A 19,537-nucleotide genomic window follows, 5' to 3' on the forward strand; every position below is an offset into this window, starting at 1 on the left:
AATTGTTCTATTGAATAAAAGTAGAAATAAGAAATGCATCCTATTTTGTTTTAGTGAAGTACATCATGCTTACATTTCCTTTCAGAGTTCAAGCTCAGCTCTGAAAATACTAGTCCCACTTTTGGTATCACTCTTGAGCATCCACAGTTGTGATTATCCATTTGGGTTTTGAAAGCTTCAACTTAATGGACACATATTAAAAGCTATCCCAGGTGATATATATTAAGCCCAACAATCTCTAGTGTGGCATGCTTCCAAAGATTTCATTTATATTATTATTTTGAAAATTATCAGAGGTATGTAATGCATGTGCTTATAATGTATTACAAAAACAAATCTTTGATGCCCAAGTTGGTATTTTGTGATTAGGCTAAGCAAATGTGAAAGGTGGGGGAGGAGGCTAGATAAGCAGCCTGATAAAAAGTCCTGATAAAAAGACCTTTTTACTTCAAATCACAAAATATCATTTAAAATAAACCTGTTTATTTCACTTTTCACGCCATACTTGGGACTGTTGTGCTTGAGTATATCCTTGTATTTGTTCTTTATTAATACAGTTGATCTATATTTGCATTTTTGCCAGAGGCATATGCAAATGTCCTAACTGCATGAGTTCTTTTGCCATCTTTGGTTAGTGTGCTTAGTCAAAACGACAGCATTTAATTTGGGTTGTTAGCAATTAGTTTTTTCTTTTCATTTGTCAAAGTGATTATTAATTTTTTAATGTAAATAATCAAAATCTGGGGCATGAATAGAAAATGCAATGAATGCAATGAGGTTCTTTTATTTTAAAATAGAAAAACGTAGCACATTTTACTTTCTTTCAGGAAACCAAGTGTGTGGGGTCAATATTTGAATTGCTTCTGTGTATATAAATGAATAATAGTGCCTGGCCTTTATTACCAAAATATGCTGTTGTCAAACTGTTATTCATCTGTTAAGTTTTATGTTTAAATGTTAGGATCTGAAAGAAAAAGAGAATGATGAGCTTGATATTCAGTTGAGAGTATTCGATGAAAACAAAGAGGACGACCTAACTGAGTTATCACATCGTCTCAACGACATTCGAGCAGAAATGGAATATCCTTTTGACAAGCCAGAAAAATCATTTTGCGTGCATTGTGTAAAAAGGATTTGTGCGTGATATTGTGAATCATTATTAGAATTCTTATCTGCAAGCCCAATTTACATCCATTTATTTATATTAGAACCTCACTATGATGCTGTCCTGGAGACTCATGTTGAGGAACTGCCTGACTGTCCGGATGATTTACACAGGTTATATTGAAATCTGCACAGTGGTGGTATATTCTGCTCCATGGTCTTGAAAAGGAGGAGCCTAAGGAAATATACCTCATGCATAAAAATTTGGGGGGGGGGCGGGGATTCACTGAGTTCATATGTGGCTATAGGTAATATACTTTTTCAGTTTATTAAATGGTACTCAGTGGTTTAGAGATGTAATTCAATTCAAATCAATGTCCTATTGTCCAAATATTTTGGTTCCTTAGCCAAACAAAGAAATGTTTAGATGTAATAGTATCTGACTATAATAAGGCTGTGTGATAGAAGCATTCGAGTCAAATACAACTGGTGTAAAATCTTGCTATGGCAATTATTTAATATGAAATGATTTTATATTTTAAAGATGGTTGTCACAGCATTGGTTGTCATTTGTTTCACACCCATTCATGTTCTTCCTTATGGATTCTGGGGAAATTGGGACATACTTCAGAACCAAAATGACCTTGAGCTGGGCTTTTTCTCTGTGATATCTTCTTTCCTCTTCCTCCTCCCCTCTCAAAAATAACTGGAAGTAGTATTCCTCTTTTTGAAACTACCAGAATACTTTGTTTGTATCTGTCTTATTTATGTACACTTCTATGCCCCTTGAGATTGAGGTCAGAAATGTTGTATTTCATCTTTTTCCTCCAACGCTCCTTTTGAAGCGTCTTACCCATAAGTACTGGATAAACAGGTATGCAGCAAATAGCAATTTCATATTATAGGAGATAATTTCTCATAATTTTTAATCTATCATTAGTGACTCTAGTCTATAGGGTGTCCATAATATTAAATGTTTTTATGTCAATTAGTAAACATATTGCTTTCTTGCTTTATATAGATTTTTCTTATAATCAAACTTCATCAGAAAGCTATTTTTTGACCCATTTTGTAACCACTTAAAGGACCTTATGAGACTTTAACACAGTACTCTTACATGCAGTCTAAGGAGTGATCTAGCATACACTTAATTCTACTTCACTAAAAATGTTGACATTTCAGGTTATTTTTAAGATGTTGGATTACATCTCCTCTCCTACCTTTCTTTTGTATTGATTTTCCTGATCCATTTTTGAAGTATGTTTTCTAGTTTATTAAAAGCATTTGAACTTCAACCATTCTTTTTATATCCTAAGAAAAATGTTCCAAGTTTCATTCTTTATTATCCATGTTTTATTGAATAATGAAATACAAAAGAATGCAAATAATAATAATTTCGGATTTCATTAAGTATTTCATCTTTATAAAATAAAACTGGTTTGTGATCTTTTATCAATCCGCAGAATGCTCATTTATCTTTCTATCTTATGTCACAGTAAAAATAGAGGAGTAGTGGCTTTTGTGAACAATATAGGCCTTCCCTCTATCACAACTACAGAAAGCTCAAGAGAAAACCATTTCCATTAATGGCATTACTGTTCCAATGATATCAGCTATAATCTGGAGTTTAAAATATAATGGATAACTGATCACTTAATGTTTTGATGGTTGAATGGTCTTAGAAATACTCTTTAAATCTATCTCGTCACAATATTAACATGATTCCATAGATTATATTTCTTTATATAAACACTAGAGGCCCAGTGCATGATTGAATCATGCACGTGTAGGGTCCCCTACACACTTTCGCTTTCGATCGCGGGGGAGCTGGGTACCTGTCTGCTGGTGCACCAGGCCTGCCGGAGCAGACAGGCACCCAGCTCCCCCGCTTTTGATGGTCCGCGGCGGGACGTGAGCCCGCTGCCCCAGAGGCCCCTTCTGTTCCGCAGCACAGCCATAGCACAGACGCTGAGCTCGCGCTGCCGCTGGCAATGCGAGCTCAGCTTCCCACTGGCCCAATCGGCTACTCCGGCCACCCCGAGTCCCGCCCCCTATGCCTCCCTCTGGCCCAATCATGGGCGTAGCGGAGTGATGGTAATTTACATATTACCATTTTATTAGGTAGGATTGCAATACAGGAGCATAGAATTAAAGGTTTAGAAACAGTAATAAAAGCAAAATGATACATAAGTGAATTTAAGTTTCATGAAAAATATTTTTTTTCCTTGACTTACTTTTCACTGATATGAATGAAGTATACCATCTTCTGTATAATTTGTTGAAGGACACAGCTGCTGAGAATTACTTATTATCCATTCTACAACATTTTTTGCTTATCAGAAATGATTATTATATCAGGTAAGAAGTAGTTCTCAAAAGTACTACTTGTATAAGTTGAATTAGATATAAAGGAAAATTAACAATGTAGTGGGGCCTAGGCAGTCTATGCATATATGCATTCAGAAAGTGTAAGAACTCGATGACTTAAGGTACCATTTTGTAAATGGTATTAATTTATTTTTATTTTTTGGGGGGCAGAAGAATTTATTTATAAAAATGGGGTACCCAAGTGACAGGACTTTTAATAGCAATGAATCCAAAGATTTTATTGACCCAATGATGAATTTTCTTTGCTAGATAATTGTAACACAGGGTCAGCACTATAGAATCTATGGTAGAACTTTTAAGTTCTTATCTTTAATAAGTACGGTTTTACTATTATTTCTAGTTTATGGTATTTTTCTAGTAATAGGTATGTTATTTAAGAAAATAATGCTAAATTTCAGCTTTATATTCACTAATATAATTCTTCAAAATAAATGATTATGAGAATAATCCACAAGGTTGGACATTTTAGAGTCTAATAACTAGGAATATATTTGAAAGCCAGAAAGTTAGAAAAAGGTTTCTGAGTGATTGAAACTATCCATTAGGTGATGACCATGATCTTATATTTAACTGTTTCAGAGACTCTTAGTTGTTCTTCATAGTCAATATGCATGACATTCTGGCAACTTAGGCTTTCTGATTTCTCAAAACTTGCTTGATTAATGTGGAAAGGAAGGCTACCCTGAGGCCAGGTACAGTTGCAAGAAAAATGAAAGTTCTAAAGCCACATAGAAAACTCTTATAGTTCAGACCAGTACAATAACTAATGGACATCATGATATTACAGAGACATAGAAAAATGTTTAAAATATTAAATGTTAATTTTTTTTAAGTAGGAATGGATGGTAATACACTTGAAATGATTGTTGTTTTATAAAATAAGTTCTGGTGATTAAAGGGGTACTGTGGCAGTGTGTACGCAGTTACCTGGGGAAATTGTGCAATGCCACCCATTTCTCAGTAAGTGATGAAATGAGAACTTGCTCTAATATGTCATCCTTTTCATCCTGAGAACATCCATGTGAGGTGGAATTGCCTGTTCTCAAAGAGAACAATTGTGTTTTCCTTATTTACCCAAAGAGTCATTGACTAGACTGACTATAATCTGATATCAATTAACCTAGTCCTTATGATGACTTGAAAGAACCTCAGATCTGTAATATACAGGGTGGGCAAAAGTAGGTTTACAGTTGTGATTACACAAAACAGTTTATTCTTTCTTGTATTATTTATTTGTATTACAACTGTAAACCTACTTTTGCCTGCCCCTGTATATCAGTATTTATTTTTATTCTTAATACTAGCCCTATGACAAAGAACATGTTTGGCTTCATTGGCAAACTTTTAGTAGGTTGGCTAGTTATTAGCACACAATTTTAGGGATGTTTATTTAATAATTTGTGTATAGTAGTATCTCTTTCTGATTTTTCTCTGTTGAATTTATTCACCACTGATCAATACTCAATTTTCCCCTATTAATGCAAAAAGTGTCTTTAAAAATTTGAAGTATGCAAGTGGTCATTTTTAAGGCCAGAATTACCATGGTAGATTACAGAATTAGGATATGTTTTAAAACCTTATAGACAATTTGAACATATTAAGTGTGTATGCGACTATAAAATGGATCTTTTAAAATATGTGCATAAGTAGATCTTTGAAATAGTCTGTAGCATAAGTGGCTCAGTCCAGTTTTGTAAGCTGTTACAGCTAATCTTGAGTAAAAGCATTGGAGTAAATTCAAGACATTGCTTGCCACCAAATGCCAAGATACCCATCCCTCATTGAAATTGAGAAGATGTAGAGGCCTAGGACTGTTTCCATGGATGTGGGACTAACAGGTCATTTGTTTTCATTAACTTTAGGAACAACAGCTTAAGTTTAAGTAGATAAGGTTGATAAGTATCTTTGTATGTAGGCCTGAATCCCTACAAACTAGAGTATTAAGTCACTAAGTGTTCACAGTTGATTATTTCACAATGGGTTTTGCACTATAACGTCCAGACCATCTTTAAATGTAGGCATGTTTCTTCTAAGGTAGTCTAATGACTGGAAAGATTTTTTTTAAAACAGTGCTAGAGAAAGACATGGTTATTTTACCACAGTGAATCAACTCTTAAGAAAATTGATTTGTGTAGGTAGAAAAGGTATTTAAAAATACTTTCCCTTTTTTTCAGGCCACAGTATTACAAAATAATTGAGGAGTGTGTTTCACAGATAGTGCTGCACTGCAGTGGTATGGACCCCGATTTCAAGTATAGACAAAGATTAGACATTGATTTAACTCATCTGATAGGTATGTAATATAATCCTCAATGTCCTTTGATTGTATTATACTCTCTTCTGTATAATAAGCACTTTTTAAAAGTATATCTCTTACTGAACTTCCTCTATTAATATCTGATAAATCATTGTTTTTATGGGTACTCAATCACTATAATTGTTAATTATTATGATCATGAGAGTTCTGCCTTTGTGACTGAAAATATGAACCTATGTCACAGGTTTCAACTCTCTTGAATTCAGGTTAAAATTAATACCCCACAAAAATACATTGTATTATTATACATGAATGCCTTGGTGTTTAGAAACATGACCCTGAAATCATTTGATTCAGTTTATACTGGTACCTTAATGGCTTTATAGAAATCACATGTACAATAGGGTCTAATTAATAATATAGCTGTGCTATTCATGTTCAAGTTTGAGGAAAGAAACACAGGGTTATTTAGTAGCTTAAGACCTTTTAATTCTATCAAAGTAGAATAATTATATTTCACAGACTTTGAGCTAGAAAAGAATTTCAGAAGTTCATGTTCATCTACTTGGATTGCTGAGGAAATGCCCTTATATCATCCTGTATTCGTAATTAGCTATACTTTCTGGAACAATCTCTGGATAATGTGAAACCTCTCTTGTGAAATATGCTGTGCTATCTGACCTTACAGTTAAACAGTTTTATTTATACCTAGTCAAAATCACTATTGCTAAGATTCAAGCATGAATTCATTTGTCTTGTCTATAAAAGAAGAAAACAACAGCTGTTGAATGCCAATTATACGTATATTCTTCATGCCATAGCACAGAAAAGACTCACAGTAATATTCAAAGATGAATTCCTTATTATTATTTATCACTAGAGGCCTGGTGCATGGATTTGTGCACCAGTGAGGTCCCTTGGCTTGGCCTGCGGTGATTGGGCTGAAACTGGCTCTCCAATTTTCCCCCGAGGGGTCCCAGATTGTGAGAGGGTGCAGTCCAAGCCGAGGTACCCCACTGGTGCATGATTGGGGCCGGGGAGGGACTTTGGGAGGGCTCCAGGGTGTGTCTAGCCTGTCTCGCCCAGTCCCGATCTGCCTGACTCCGGCAGCAAGCTAACCTACCGGTTGGAGCGTCTGCCCCCTGGTGGTCAGTGTGTGTCATAGGGACTGGTTGAATGGTTGAACAGTCGGACACTTAGCATATTAGGCTTTTATTATATAGGATGTATTTTTAAAAAAATTATTGGAGAGAGAAGAAGGGAGGGAGTGAGACAGAGAGAGGGAGAGAAAAAGGGGGGGTGGATAGAGAGAGAGAAACATCAACTTTGTTCCACTTATTTATGCAGTTTTTTCTGGTATATGCAGTAACTGGGGATTGAACTGAAAACCTTGGATTATTGGGAAGATGCTCTACCCAGACACGGCTATTCTTTTCTGGTTTTAAAACTCCTGCTTCCTTATTCTAGGCAATCTAGAGACTTATGTAATGGAATAAAGCACCAACCTCACTTCTCAGCTCAATACGTAGAATTTTCATGGAGCATTTGTATTACAATAATTTTTCCATGCTAACCTTTGAAATCGGACTTTGATAATTTTTCCATGTAAACCTTTAAAATGGGACTTTGATTGTCTCTATAACATTCAATTTTATGGAATGCCATATCGTATTAATTAGTTCCTTCTTATTGTACATCTAGATTATTTACAGGTTTTCACAATTAAAAATGAATCTCATGTGAACGTTCTTTGTATAAATGTTTGGATTTTTCTCATTTTTTCTTAGGATTGATTTCTGTAAGCAAGGGCATGAATTTTGAAGGCAAAATGCTTTTTACCTTGCCCAGCAATTAATGTGAATGCTGGTGTCATTACATATTTTTCACTGAGCTTGATAAACTCAGTAATTTATTTCATATTTTGTTTAGAAAATTATAAGGGACCATTTCTAAATATTTGTATTGGTTTATAATCTCTTATAGACTATAATTGGCACACATACTCTGCTGTTGAGTTTGGCTAGCTCATTCAGTGTTCACAGACATTTGTTTTGTGTACTGTATGCCAGGTATTTATAATTGTGTACTGTTAATCCAAAGTACTGGGGTGGGGAGAGATGAAGGGACCAAGTGAGAGAGGATAGTCAGCATCATAAACTCGTTATTACTGGAACAATTTACCGAACTTTTTAGGCTTCAGTTTCCTCAACCACCAAATTCATATAAGTCAAATATATGTGTGGTTCTTAATATTTTATGGAGAGAGGGCTATTGCAGTAGCTGATGAATGCTGTGGAACTTTCATTAGAACGTGTACACACACAGACATGTGCATCCGCAAACACACATGTACATGTGCATTCACAAAAAGTTTCAAGTGCTTGAAGAACTTCTAGGAAATTTATGAATCTCTGTTTTAAGATCACCTGGACTTAAGGAGAATAGAGTCTCTTCTGATTTCACAATTTTGTAAGTCTTGTATTTTTTATATAAATCATATCCTATTCCTGCCTAATTTCTGATACCTTCTAATTGAGATTTAAATCAAGATTATTACCAATCATTGCCAGCGCAACAGAGGTCTGGCCCCTCTTTGATCTCTTCATTTACCAATTTTCTCCTTAGTTGCCTTGCTCCAGCCACACAGTTCTTTAATAAAGAAAAAGAAAAAGGAAAAAGAAAAGCTATATTGAGGTATTCTGGACATGAGAAAAACTACCCATCTTTAAAGTACATGATTTGATAAAATTTTTATATTTAGTTATATTTAACACCACTATCACAGTAAGATAATAAACAAATCTATCACCCCAGAAAGTTAAAGCTGTTATGACATTCATATGCAAGTCTGGGTATAGATATACATTTTTATTTTTGGGGTTAAATAAAAAGGTGTGGCATGGCTAAGTACAGAAGAGACTGTATGTATGATAAGAAAAATATTGTCCAAAAGAAGTTCTTCACTTATTTATATTCTGAAGTGTTTGATTAGATGTGAGAAGTTTAATGTTTATTTCCTTATTTACATAATATATTCTGCCCCATTATAATTTATTTAAGTGAAGTCTTTCTTTGGGAAACCTGAATTAATGAATGTTATTGTATCACTACCTCTAGCCTTATTTTAAAGGCTATTTTGAGTTTTAATAATCTTAAGCATAGATTCTGTGGGACCTATCTACCCATAATAAGCTACAAAACAATTTTTAAAGAATTCTATAATTGTGAAAGTTGCAAAATAATTAAATTCCTTAAAACAATGATAATTTAGTCAAATATACTGTATATTTGGATGCTTGGTTTTGTGCCTCAAAAATACTATCATTGAATTCAGTTAGTATGCAAAAGAAAGACAATTTATGGTGGTTTATGTTTTCTGTGGTCTAGGTCAATTTTCCTTTAATAGCGATTGGCATATGGATGATTGTCTACACAGTAGAGTTACAGGCTGGCAGCCATATTTTGCCTAGAGATCTGATGCAATAACTTCTAATAGTTTTTTTGGTTAATTTTAATAGATTCTTGTGTGAACAAGGCAAAAGTTGAAGAAAGTGAACAAAAAGCTGTGGAATTTTCAAAGAAGGTAAGGCTTATAAAGTATTAGCCATAATTATTAAATTAATAATTTAATCACAGTATATATTCCATCGTGTTCCTTTATGTAAGGCTTTATAAATGTTGTTTCAGTTACGTAGTACTTTATGTTTCTGGATTCAAACATAACTAGAGGATATTGATTTCTTTCATGATAAGATAAGGTTGCTACTGTTTCCTCCTCATCACCTTTAATCCATTATGGAAGAAAAACACTAGCCCTAGTCTACTAAAGTGATAAATGAAGGTTATAGTTAAAAGCGATCAACCAAAATATATTTCTCCATTGCTTTGCTGCAGCTCTCACTTACAATAGGTATCTCCTTGGAGAACTGTGAGATGTTTAGCTAGTCTTATCTGTTATACTCTAAAGTCATTGCTATTAATAGCAACAGAAAGATGCAGTGTTTTCTCTCTGTGTATGGGTTTCTCTTCTCGCTGCTTAGACTTACTTTCTTTGTATTTTATAATAATCATTTTTAAATGATGCTGCTGCTTCATGTAGTATTGGTGCAATCTGAGGTTCTCCTTATGTAAATGTCAGCTTTTTAAATATTTTAATTTCATTAAAATCTTAGATTGTCTTTTCCTTGTTTTCTGAAAGCATAGTTACAATTTTATTAGCCTGTACCAAAGGTTGCATTTTTTTGTTGTTGTTCTAGACGCTATGAAGTGTTTGTATGGTATTTCTCTGCTGCTGGTGGCAGGGAGAGGGACTGAAGCACAAGTCTAAAGGCTTTCCAGTTTTCAGCCTCTGACAGCAAGATAAAGTGCTTACATATTGCTGTCTCTTCAAAGTTATGTCTTACCTTGGAGATTAGATAATCACTTTTGCTATCACTCTAGAAATTATAGAGTGTTACTGAAGTTACTTCAGGGCATCTGAAGAAATGTCTTTGCTCTTTCAGTTACTAGAATAGATTTTTAAGAGCTTGAGCATAAAATGTTTGTGTGAATATGTCATTTTTATTGGTGAAAGAAAATGTATGCTTTTGATTAATAGACATTTATATTTCTATTGTTCTTGTTTTAAGTAGCACATTTAAAATTCCCTGTGAAAATCTTAGAATCTCCTTAATTTTTCCCTGGCACTGTGATTAGAGACCACAAGACTGGAGCAAATTGTGACAATCTATCCAGTAAAGTTTTCTGTAAGCATATGTTATGGGAAAAGGAGTCCTGAAATAATAAAAAAAGAAATTTCAGTGTTTGGTGCTTTATTCCCATCATCAACATTTAGAAGAAACATGAATGATTTTCCAGGGGTTGTCTGCATGTTTTCTCTTATTCTAGGTGATTTTAAGAGGCAGTATAAAGCAGTTTAAAAAAGAGAGAGAATGAGGGGCTCTAGAATGAGAAGCAGTAGTTGTAAGATCTGATCTCGGCTTTGCCACTAATTAGCTGTAACTTTAGGTAAGCCACTTACTCTCCTTGGATCATAGTTTCTTTGTAATTAAAAGTAGTGGATAAATTTAGTGGATTTATTAGAAGTCTCCCAGCTCACACATCTCAGACTTTTCTGATTCCTTCTGTGGGTTTACAGATAAAGATCATTTCCAGCAGAAACACTGTGTGCTTCTCTTCAAAAGTACTAACAAACAAACCTTTTGTAGAGGAAAACTATACAGTGTGCTTGTGTAGACAACATGCTTGACAAGCACACAGGAGAAGCTAACTTTGGGAGGAGGACAAGAGTATAGAATCAGATAAATCTTTTTTTTTTTAATTGAGGTAACATTGGTTAATAAAATTATACAGGTTTCAAGTGTGCAGTTCCATAACACAGCATTTGTGTATTGTATTGTATGTTTACCACCCCAAGTCAAGTCTTCTTCCATCACCATTTATCCCCCCTTTACCCTCTTCATTAGGGATAGTAGTGAAGTATCTTCTCTGTGAACTAGGAAACAAGGTCATTTGCTGACTGAAGGATCTGGGGTGGGTTTAGAATTTGAAGTTAGGACCAGCCTCTGTGGGACATTTTCCTAGGACTCAAGTAGACATTAATAAAGGAATTAACTAGTATTTCAAGTTTGACCAAAACACTGTGATTATCCAATTTGCTCACCCACTCTTTCTTCAGACTAGGATCTGAGTGGCATTTTATAACTTCCAAAGGTCAAATCTATTGTGAGGATGAATATGTATTAGTGTAGTGAACATACTTTTTATGTTTTACAATCTCTAAAGACAATTTTGTACAGTAAAAGATCAAAACAGAAATAAGATAATTGGAATAATGTGTAGACTTCTAGAAGTGACTCAAAGTGATACTGACAATAAAGGGCAAATGTTCTATAGCTGGGTATAAGCAGTATTCACTCTAAGTATGCAGGCTTGTTTGGGCCTGCTTACAGCCCTGACTGGAGCGTGAGCTGGGCAGGATACAGTAAATGGGAACTCACCATTCAGATGGTCTCTTTGGCTTAGCACACTGTAACCTCTTATTTTCCCTCTTGTAACATTTAGACAAGTGTTTTGGTTAACCAAGTAGAGGAGAATGCCATTATGGCATATATCACTCTACTGTCAGATTTCAAGGAGCACTACGTTTTGGATGTTAGACAATTAAAATTATAATAGATATTCTCATTTGTATTAATGCACATCCATTTGAGTGTTCTAAAAGGTGCAATCTCTATTCAAGGTTAAATATAATTAAGGAGTTGAACTGCTTGATGGTTAATTTTTAGGTTTCATTTTTCTAATTGAATAAATTCGAAAGTATGGGATGAAACATTAAAAAACAAGAATAATTCTAAAACCTAACTTTCAATAACAGAAAAGAAAGATCCATTACATATGAAGAGAGACTTCTCAGTTCACCCTTTTAAACTGTGTTTTGTATTTTTAAATTGATTTTTAGAGAGGAAGGGAGAGGGGGATAGAGAGAGAAACATCAACGATAAAGGAACATCATCTATTGTCTGCCTCCTACACACACCCCCACTGGGGATTGAGCCCACAACCCATGACCAGAAATTGAACCAGTGACCTCTTGGTTCCTAGGTCAACCATTGAGCCACACCAGCCGGGCTGTTTTGTATTAGTTTTTTTTTCAGAAGTGAAAACGGGGTTTGTTTTTCTTGGGTTGGGGGCATATTTCTTCTTTACTACCACCACAGCTATACTTGACCCCCACTTAATTGTCAGGAAAATAATGAAGCTCTGATTTTTTTAGTGACCTAGGAATTCAGCAAAGCAAAAGACATTCCACTTACTTAATACCTAATGTTTAACACTTTCTCGTAACTGTATTATGAAGTGTACATTTATGGTGGTGATCATTGCAGTTTGATGAAGAATTCACAGCTCGGCAGGAAGCTCAAGCTGAGCTTCAGAAAAGAGAAGAAAAAATTAAGGAGCTTGAAACAGAAATCCAGCAACTTCGAACCCAGGTAATGAAACAAGATATAGACTTTGTGTCATGTCACAGTGAGGTTGATGGTAGAAATTATCTTGTTAGATGAAGGAAAAATACGACCAGAAGCAGACTTTTGGCAGTTTCACATTTTTGTTGAAATAACTACAGATTTGATTTTCTAGAACAATAAATCATTTTAATGTTTGGATAACAATAAGGCATTAGTCACTTGAACTGCACTGAATAACCTTAATGGAATGAATATATTATACAAGCAAAACTGTCTCTGAGATGAAATTTTCATCATGATTTGAAAAATTAGGTGCATACTCTTTTCTTTTAAAAGTAACATGAAAGTGATCCTTAATTTTAATTATCCCCAAAGCTTTTTGTGATCTCTTTAAATCTTGAATACCATCATTTGAAAACTTATAAATTTTGCATTTGCACTTACATTCCCTATGATGAAAAGACTTCGTATACACTTAAAATCTTAATTATACTGTCTAAACTCAAGAACTGATTACGTACTCTCAACACATTTTATGTTTTCAGTAAATATAAGAACTGTAAGATAACTTCTTAACATTGTGAATGTTGAGGTATTGGGTTGATTGATTAGTTCTGTTGCCATTAGTCTACTGAAGAATGACTTCATAGTCACCGAAGAACTCCCAGTTACCCATTGCAGTAGCCTTTTCCTTCCCTTAGCCTGTTTCATTCATTTTATTTCTTTTTACTAAATATTTCTTTCTCTTTTTTGCTATCATCCGACTTCTCCTTTTACATCTGAGAACTCAGTTTTTATTTCTGTTTTTGACTACCAAATGGTGACATTCACCAATGTTCGTTCCCCTGCTCTTTTTTCCTCTGTATGTCCTTAAAGTAATATCCATTCAATATTATAATTCAAATATCACCTTTTGGTAGGTGTCAGGTCTCCTGAGTTTGTCTTGTGTTTCCAACTCTTGATTACCTTTCCACATGGATGTTGAAATCAAACCCATTATCTGTGGTCACCTCTATTTTCTAAAACCAGCTTGATCTCCATTCTCACTTGTTTAAATTTTACCACAAGTTGTTTTGATCATGAAGCTGGGGGAGGGGAGTGCCTTTTCCCTGCCCAGCCATCTGACAAATTAAGCTGGCCACTGTTTTATGTCAGTTCTTTCTCCAATCCTTTTCACTTGCATCAAAACCCAGAACTGCTCAGGGTTACTCCCATTACTTCCTGCCTGGAATACTACCATTGTTTCTTAACTTTCCTCCCTGCCTATAGTCTCTTCCTCCTCAGATTCATCCTTTTTGTCAGTGGCAAATTAATCTTCCTAAAACACTGCCCTGATTATTGTCACTCTGGCTTTAATATTTCCAATGGCTGCCTGTTGCATTCAGGATTAAATAAAAATCTCCTTACCAGGAATGTGAAGGCCTTCTCTCATGGGCTTCCTTATCTCCCCTTTGCAGCCCAGTCTGAATGCTCCCCTAACTACAGCCTCTGTTGCAGCTAAGTCACCTTCCCTCCCTTCACATTTAGAATTTACTGTCTCCACATTTCCTTCTGCCAGCATTTCCCAGACATTAGTTACAGAGATGCTAATAGGTTTTTCATGAGGAAAGCGTGCCATAGTCCAATAAATTTGGTACACTTGAAATTCTCTTCTTGGAGAGTTGGAATACTCATTAGCATATTAAAGGGTCTGAGATGTCCTACATTGAAGAAACCTGTCCACTTCTTTTTCATAGAGCTTTCCCAAACTCATTCAAGCATAGAATCCTTTATCTCAGACCACCTATTAACATCTCTTGTAAAATAGTGCTTTTATGAAAGTCGAGAAATGCCGATTTTAATGATTCTCTGCCAGAAGTGCTCTCCCTTGTTCATCTGTGCCTGCAAAACATATTCTTTAAGGATAAGTTCAGTAAAATATCCTTTGGAAAGCTTCACCAAACACTCCATTAAGGAATTTCTGTGGACTTCTGTATCACTTTTGTAGACCACTCATGTCGTATTTGTTTGCATACCTGTTTTGTTTCTTCCCCTGGAGCATAAACACCTTGAGGACAGTGTCTTTACTTATTATTCTTATTCAAGGCCCTACTGCACCTGGCACAAGGCCTTACCATTTAGTGAGTAGTGAGCTGATTTATTTAATGAACTAATCTGTAAAAGTGCAGAGGCACAGAATGCTTTCTAGTGCACCCAAAATTGTGTCAAATATGATTCACTTGCAATATTTAATTTTCAATACTCTATTGTAGCCTAATTTAATTGTTCCATTCCTAATTGTTCATTGGAGGAAATAAAAGGGCTGATATGATTTTATGTTTAAAGGCTGGTGGCATTTAATATAAACATTTGAGATTCTTTATTAAATTTGAAAAATATGTATTTAACCTGAGTAAAATCCTATTTTAAAATTGTAGTGGTTGCTCACATTTTATATCATAAATATGACCTAATAGAGGCAAAATTTTATATTTATAAATATGTATTACTTTAATTTTCTGTTTCGATATAAAAATGGGATACATGTTTTACCTTTCAAATTATTTAACAAATCATTTTATGCACAATTTATAGGGTAATTTACTAATTCCCCGAATTTTTCAGAAAAATTATTTTGATTTTCTCCAGTATTTCTTTGATCTCCATTAAGATTGTAAACATCAGGCTGTTTTCTATAATTTTGCCGTATTAAAAATAAAAGAATGTTGCATATGTAACTCTATCTTTAATTCTTCCTAAACTCTCTGGGGAAGATTGCATTTCACTACAGGATTGCCATTTGTTTGATGTAAGAACACCTTGATTGTATATATGTAGATACATAAAGATTCATATATGTGAATAAAACATGTGGACAATGCACATTGAATAATATGAGAAACATTTTCTGATTCTATCTACCCATGATTGTTAATTTACAATCTTATAAATAGATCAGTCCTTTAAGTTGATTATTCCAAAAAATATCCATCAACATATTTATTTTGTAAAGCTATTTCTAAGTTTAATTAGCACAATTAAGTAGTCCAAGTAGGAAATTCATATTATTACTGAAGATAAGAAATCTTGCTCTCCAAGTAAAATTATCATTATAACCAAGAAATTTCATTGATTTTAAACCTTTTATTCAGTTAATCTAATGTCATATCTTGATTACAACAGATGTCTGTTCATTGATAGGAGTTTCTTAGGAATGTTTATAATGAACAACTTCCCTTCTATATCCATTTACTTTGGAAAGTGAACAATTGTGATCAGTAATTGTTTAAAGAATCAGATACAAATTAATCATCAAAAAAGCAGACAATATGGAATGCTATGTTCTCTTTCATCTGTCATCCTTCATGTTAGCTAATGAGTTTGAAGTTACTTTCTGGTAATAGAAAGAAGCTATACTCTCCTTATAATGTAATTTGAGTGAATTTCCCTCATGGCAATGACACCCATTCATGAGGAGGTAGTCTGCTATTGTGGAGTGAGGACTGCATTAGGTATGAGAAGAACCACATTCCAATCTTTTTTAAAAATATATATATATTTTATTGATTTTTTACAGAGAGGAAGGGAGAAGGATAGAAAGTTAGAAACATCAGATGAGAGAGAAACATTGATCAGCTGCCTCCTGCACACCCCCTACTAGGGATGTGCCTGCAACCAAGGTACATGCCCTTGACCGGAATTGAACCTGGGACCCTTCAGTCCGAAGGCTGATGCTCTCCACTGAGCCAAACCAGTTAGGGCCACATTCCAGTCTTAATCACATTTCAGACTGTGTGACTTTGATTAGTCATTTAACATTTTTGCAGTTACTGTTGGCTCATCTATAAGCAGTGAGAGATAATGGTGAAATAAAAATGCCCTACCTACATTCCAGGGTTATAATAAGGATGAAAAGAAATAACAGGTTTAAAAGCATTGATAACTGAATATTAATATGCAAATGGATGTTACTTAGTATTAATTATTGGTATTAGAAGACAGCTGAGTTACTGGTGCTCTGAGATAGACCCTGTGTAAAGCTAGTTGGCCCCAAGGAAATCAAATCAATGAGCTTTTAAGTATTAACTATCTCATGTTTAAACCAACTAGTCTAACAGGCCCAAGCCATATATTATACTTCCTCTTTGCATATAGTTATAATGAAAGGTAAATTTTTTCATTATTTTGGGAGAATGTTTCACAAAATCTTTGAGGATGCCAACTTTCCTAGCATTAGTGTGTTAGCAAAAGTAGTCAATGTCCAGAGTTTATAATGCTTATCAAAAATCTATGCAAGTCTTTTCCATATACTGTTAAGCCCTTAAGTTGTTGCTCAGTTAAATAAAGTGCATGTAATCTTAAACCTAGCACAAATGTCTCCTAATACGTTTTCTTTGCTGCTTTATTTTACTGTAAGTATTTAAACATTGGGTTATTTATGTTTCAGGGACATGGAGTCTCAAGTGCATCAGGAATTCCAGGCCCTCCTCCACCACCTCCATTGCCAGGTGGTGGGCCTCCCCCACCTCCACCTCCACCTCCACCCCTTGGAGTCCCCCCTCCTCCTCCTCCTTTACCAGGAGGCATACCACCACCACCACCTTTGTTTGGGGGACCTCCTCCACCACCTCCCCTTGGAGGAATTCCTCCTCCTCCAGGAGCACCAATTGATCTGCCTTATGGAATGAAGCAGAAAAAAATATATAAACCAGAGGTGTCCATGAAGAGAATTAATTGGTCAAAGGTAATACTACAACTAAGAGTTTTTTGGCTTTTTCTAGTCATAGTTCATCATTAATGTATATGAGTGACTGTATTGCTATCTATGAGTATTATATCATACTAGGGGCCCGGTGCACGAAACTCGTGCACTGGGGAGGGGTCCCTCAGTCTAGCCTGCTCCCTCTCACATACTGGGAACCCTCAGGGGATGTCCTACAGATGGCTTAAGCCCGCACCCCATTGGGAGCGGACCTAAGCCACAGTCTGGGCTGATAAGGGGAAGGAGCCAGCCCCATCACCCCGCTGCTGCCAAGGTATTTTTATCAACACAAACTCCAGTCCCTTTACCATGAAAAAATGACAACTTTCTTTAGGCATTTTCAAGATGTGTCTTTCGTAGGATATGACATTTCTTTGTTTTTCTTTTTATCCTCACCTGAGGATATCTTTCCATTGATATTTTCCCCTTCCCTCCGATCCCAAGCTCAGCACCTCCCCAAGCTTAAAGCCTCCACCCCAGGTTTAGGCTTGGGAAGGACCCCACCCCCACCTCCGATCACAGGCTCGGCCGCTTCCCAAACCTAAAGCCTCCACCCCAGGCTTTAAGCTTGGGAAGGGGTCCCCCCCCACCAGAACCTCCAATCACAGGCTCAGCACCTCCCCAAGCTTAAAGCCTCTGCCCAAGTTTAGCCTTGGGAAGGGGTTCCCCCCAGGACCTCCCCAAGCCTAAAGCCTCCACCCCAGGTTTAGGCTTGGGAGGGGGACCCCCACCCCTCCGATTGCAGGCTCGACCCCTTCCCAAGCCTAAAGCCTCCACCCCAGGCTTTAGGCTTGGGAAGGAGTTCCCCACTTTCACCTCCAATCATAGGCTCGGCACCTCCCCAAGCTTAAAGCCTCCACCCCAGGCTTTAGGCTTGGGAAGGAGTTCCCCACTTTCACCTCCAATCACAGGCTCGGCCCCTTCCCAAGCCTAAAGCCTCTGCCCAGGTTTAGGCTTGGGAAGGGGTTCCCTCCAGGACCTCCCCAAGCCTAAAGCCTCCGCCCCAGGTTTAGGCTTGGGAAGGGGACCCCCGCCCCTCCGATGGCAGGCTCGGCCCCTTCCCACGCCTCAAGCCTCCGCCCAGGTTTAGGCTTGGGAAGGGGACCCCTGCCCCTCCAATCGCAGGCTCGGCCCCTTCCCAGGCCTCAAGCCTCCGCCCCAGGTTTAGGCTTGGAAAGGGTCCCCTGCCCCTCCGATCGCAGGCTTGGCTCCTTCCTAAACCTAAAGCCTCCGCCTGATGGCCAGCTGGGAGTGACCTGGGAGTGACCTGGGTGCCGAGGAGGTTCCCGGACCCAGGCATGTATGCAAATTAACCGCCATCTTGTTTGGGTTAATTTGCATACTCACTCTGATTGGCTGTGGGCATAGCGAAGGTACGGTCAATTTACATCTTTCTCTATTATTACATAAGATTTGAGGACCATCTTATGTTCATCTTTCCTAGTACAAATTTTGCTGTTTAACTGCACAGATAATTTGAAATTAAAATAGAAGGCAAAAGAAAAATCAAAGTGAAAGTGATAATTAAATATATCACCAAATGAAAAATAATTTTGATTCTTATATCATTATTAACTTTCAGTACTGTAACAGTAAATATACTTTTTTTCATTGATCCTCTATATCTTAGTTATTTTTGTTTGTAGGGAATGATTATTATTATTTTTTACTTTTTAGATAGTTTGTGATAGATGACAATAGTCAGTAGTGAATAACCCAGTTGTTTTTTGATATGATGTATGAATGTTGTTTCTTTTCCATAATATTTTGCTATATTATTGTCATATAATATGTCTTGTAAAAAGCTTATTATTGAGATTGGCACAGTCCCCATTCACTAAGAACTAATCTTTTAATGAAAATACAGTTACCCAGACTACCAGTTGGGGCAATGGCTCATCTAAAAACATACAGTGATATTTGACAGTATCTACATAGAAAATTGGTTTTCCAGAATAACGGTAAATCAGTTTTAAAGTTATGTATATACTTATGCTTTGTTCAGGAAGTAAATGGTTTCAGAAAGTAGAATTTTTAAAAATTAGGTACAATCTACCAAACTATAGGATCCCTAAGCTG

At 36.1% G+C, this 19,537-nt stretch overlaps 1 protein-coding gene across 1 annotated transcript in view; it reads left to right on the forward strand.

Annotated features, from left to right (window-relative positions):
• DIAPH2 (diaphanous related formin 2) overlaps positions 1-19,537 on the forward strand; it is a 988,561-nt gene that overhangs the window by 250,114 nt on the left and 718,910 nt on the right. The window contains exons 12-17 of the mRNA XM_028128162.2: positions 962-1,080; positions 3,346-3,462; positions 5,667-5,785; positions 9,268-9,332; positions 12,637-12,741; positions 17,144-17,440. Of these exons, the coding sequence (XP_027983963.1) occupies positions 962-1,080; positions 3,346-3,462; positions 5,667-5,785; positions 9,268-9,332; positions 12,637-12,741; positions 17,144-17,440 (822 nt within the window). The remainder of the gene's footprint in view (positions 1-961; positions 1,081-3,345; positions 3,463-5,666; positions 5,786-9,267; positions 9,333-12,636; positions 12,742-17,143; positions 17,441-19,537) is intronic.

Source organism: Eptesicus fuscus, chromosome 1 (assembly GCF_027574615.1).
Source record: "Eptesicus fuscus isolate TK198812 chromosome 1, DD_ASM_mEF_20220401, whole genome shotgun sequence".
Lineage (NCBI taxonomy): Eukaryota > Metazoa > Chordata > Mammalia > Chiroptera > Vespertilionidae > Eptesicus > Eptesicus fuscus.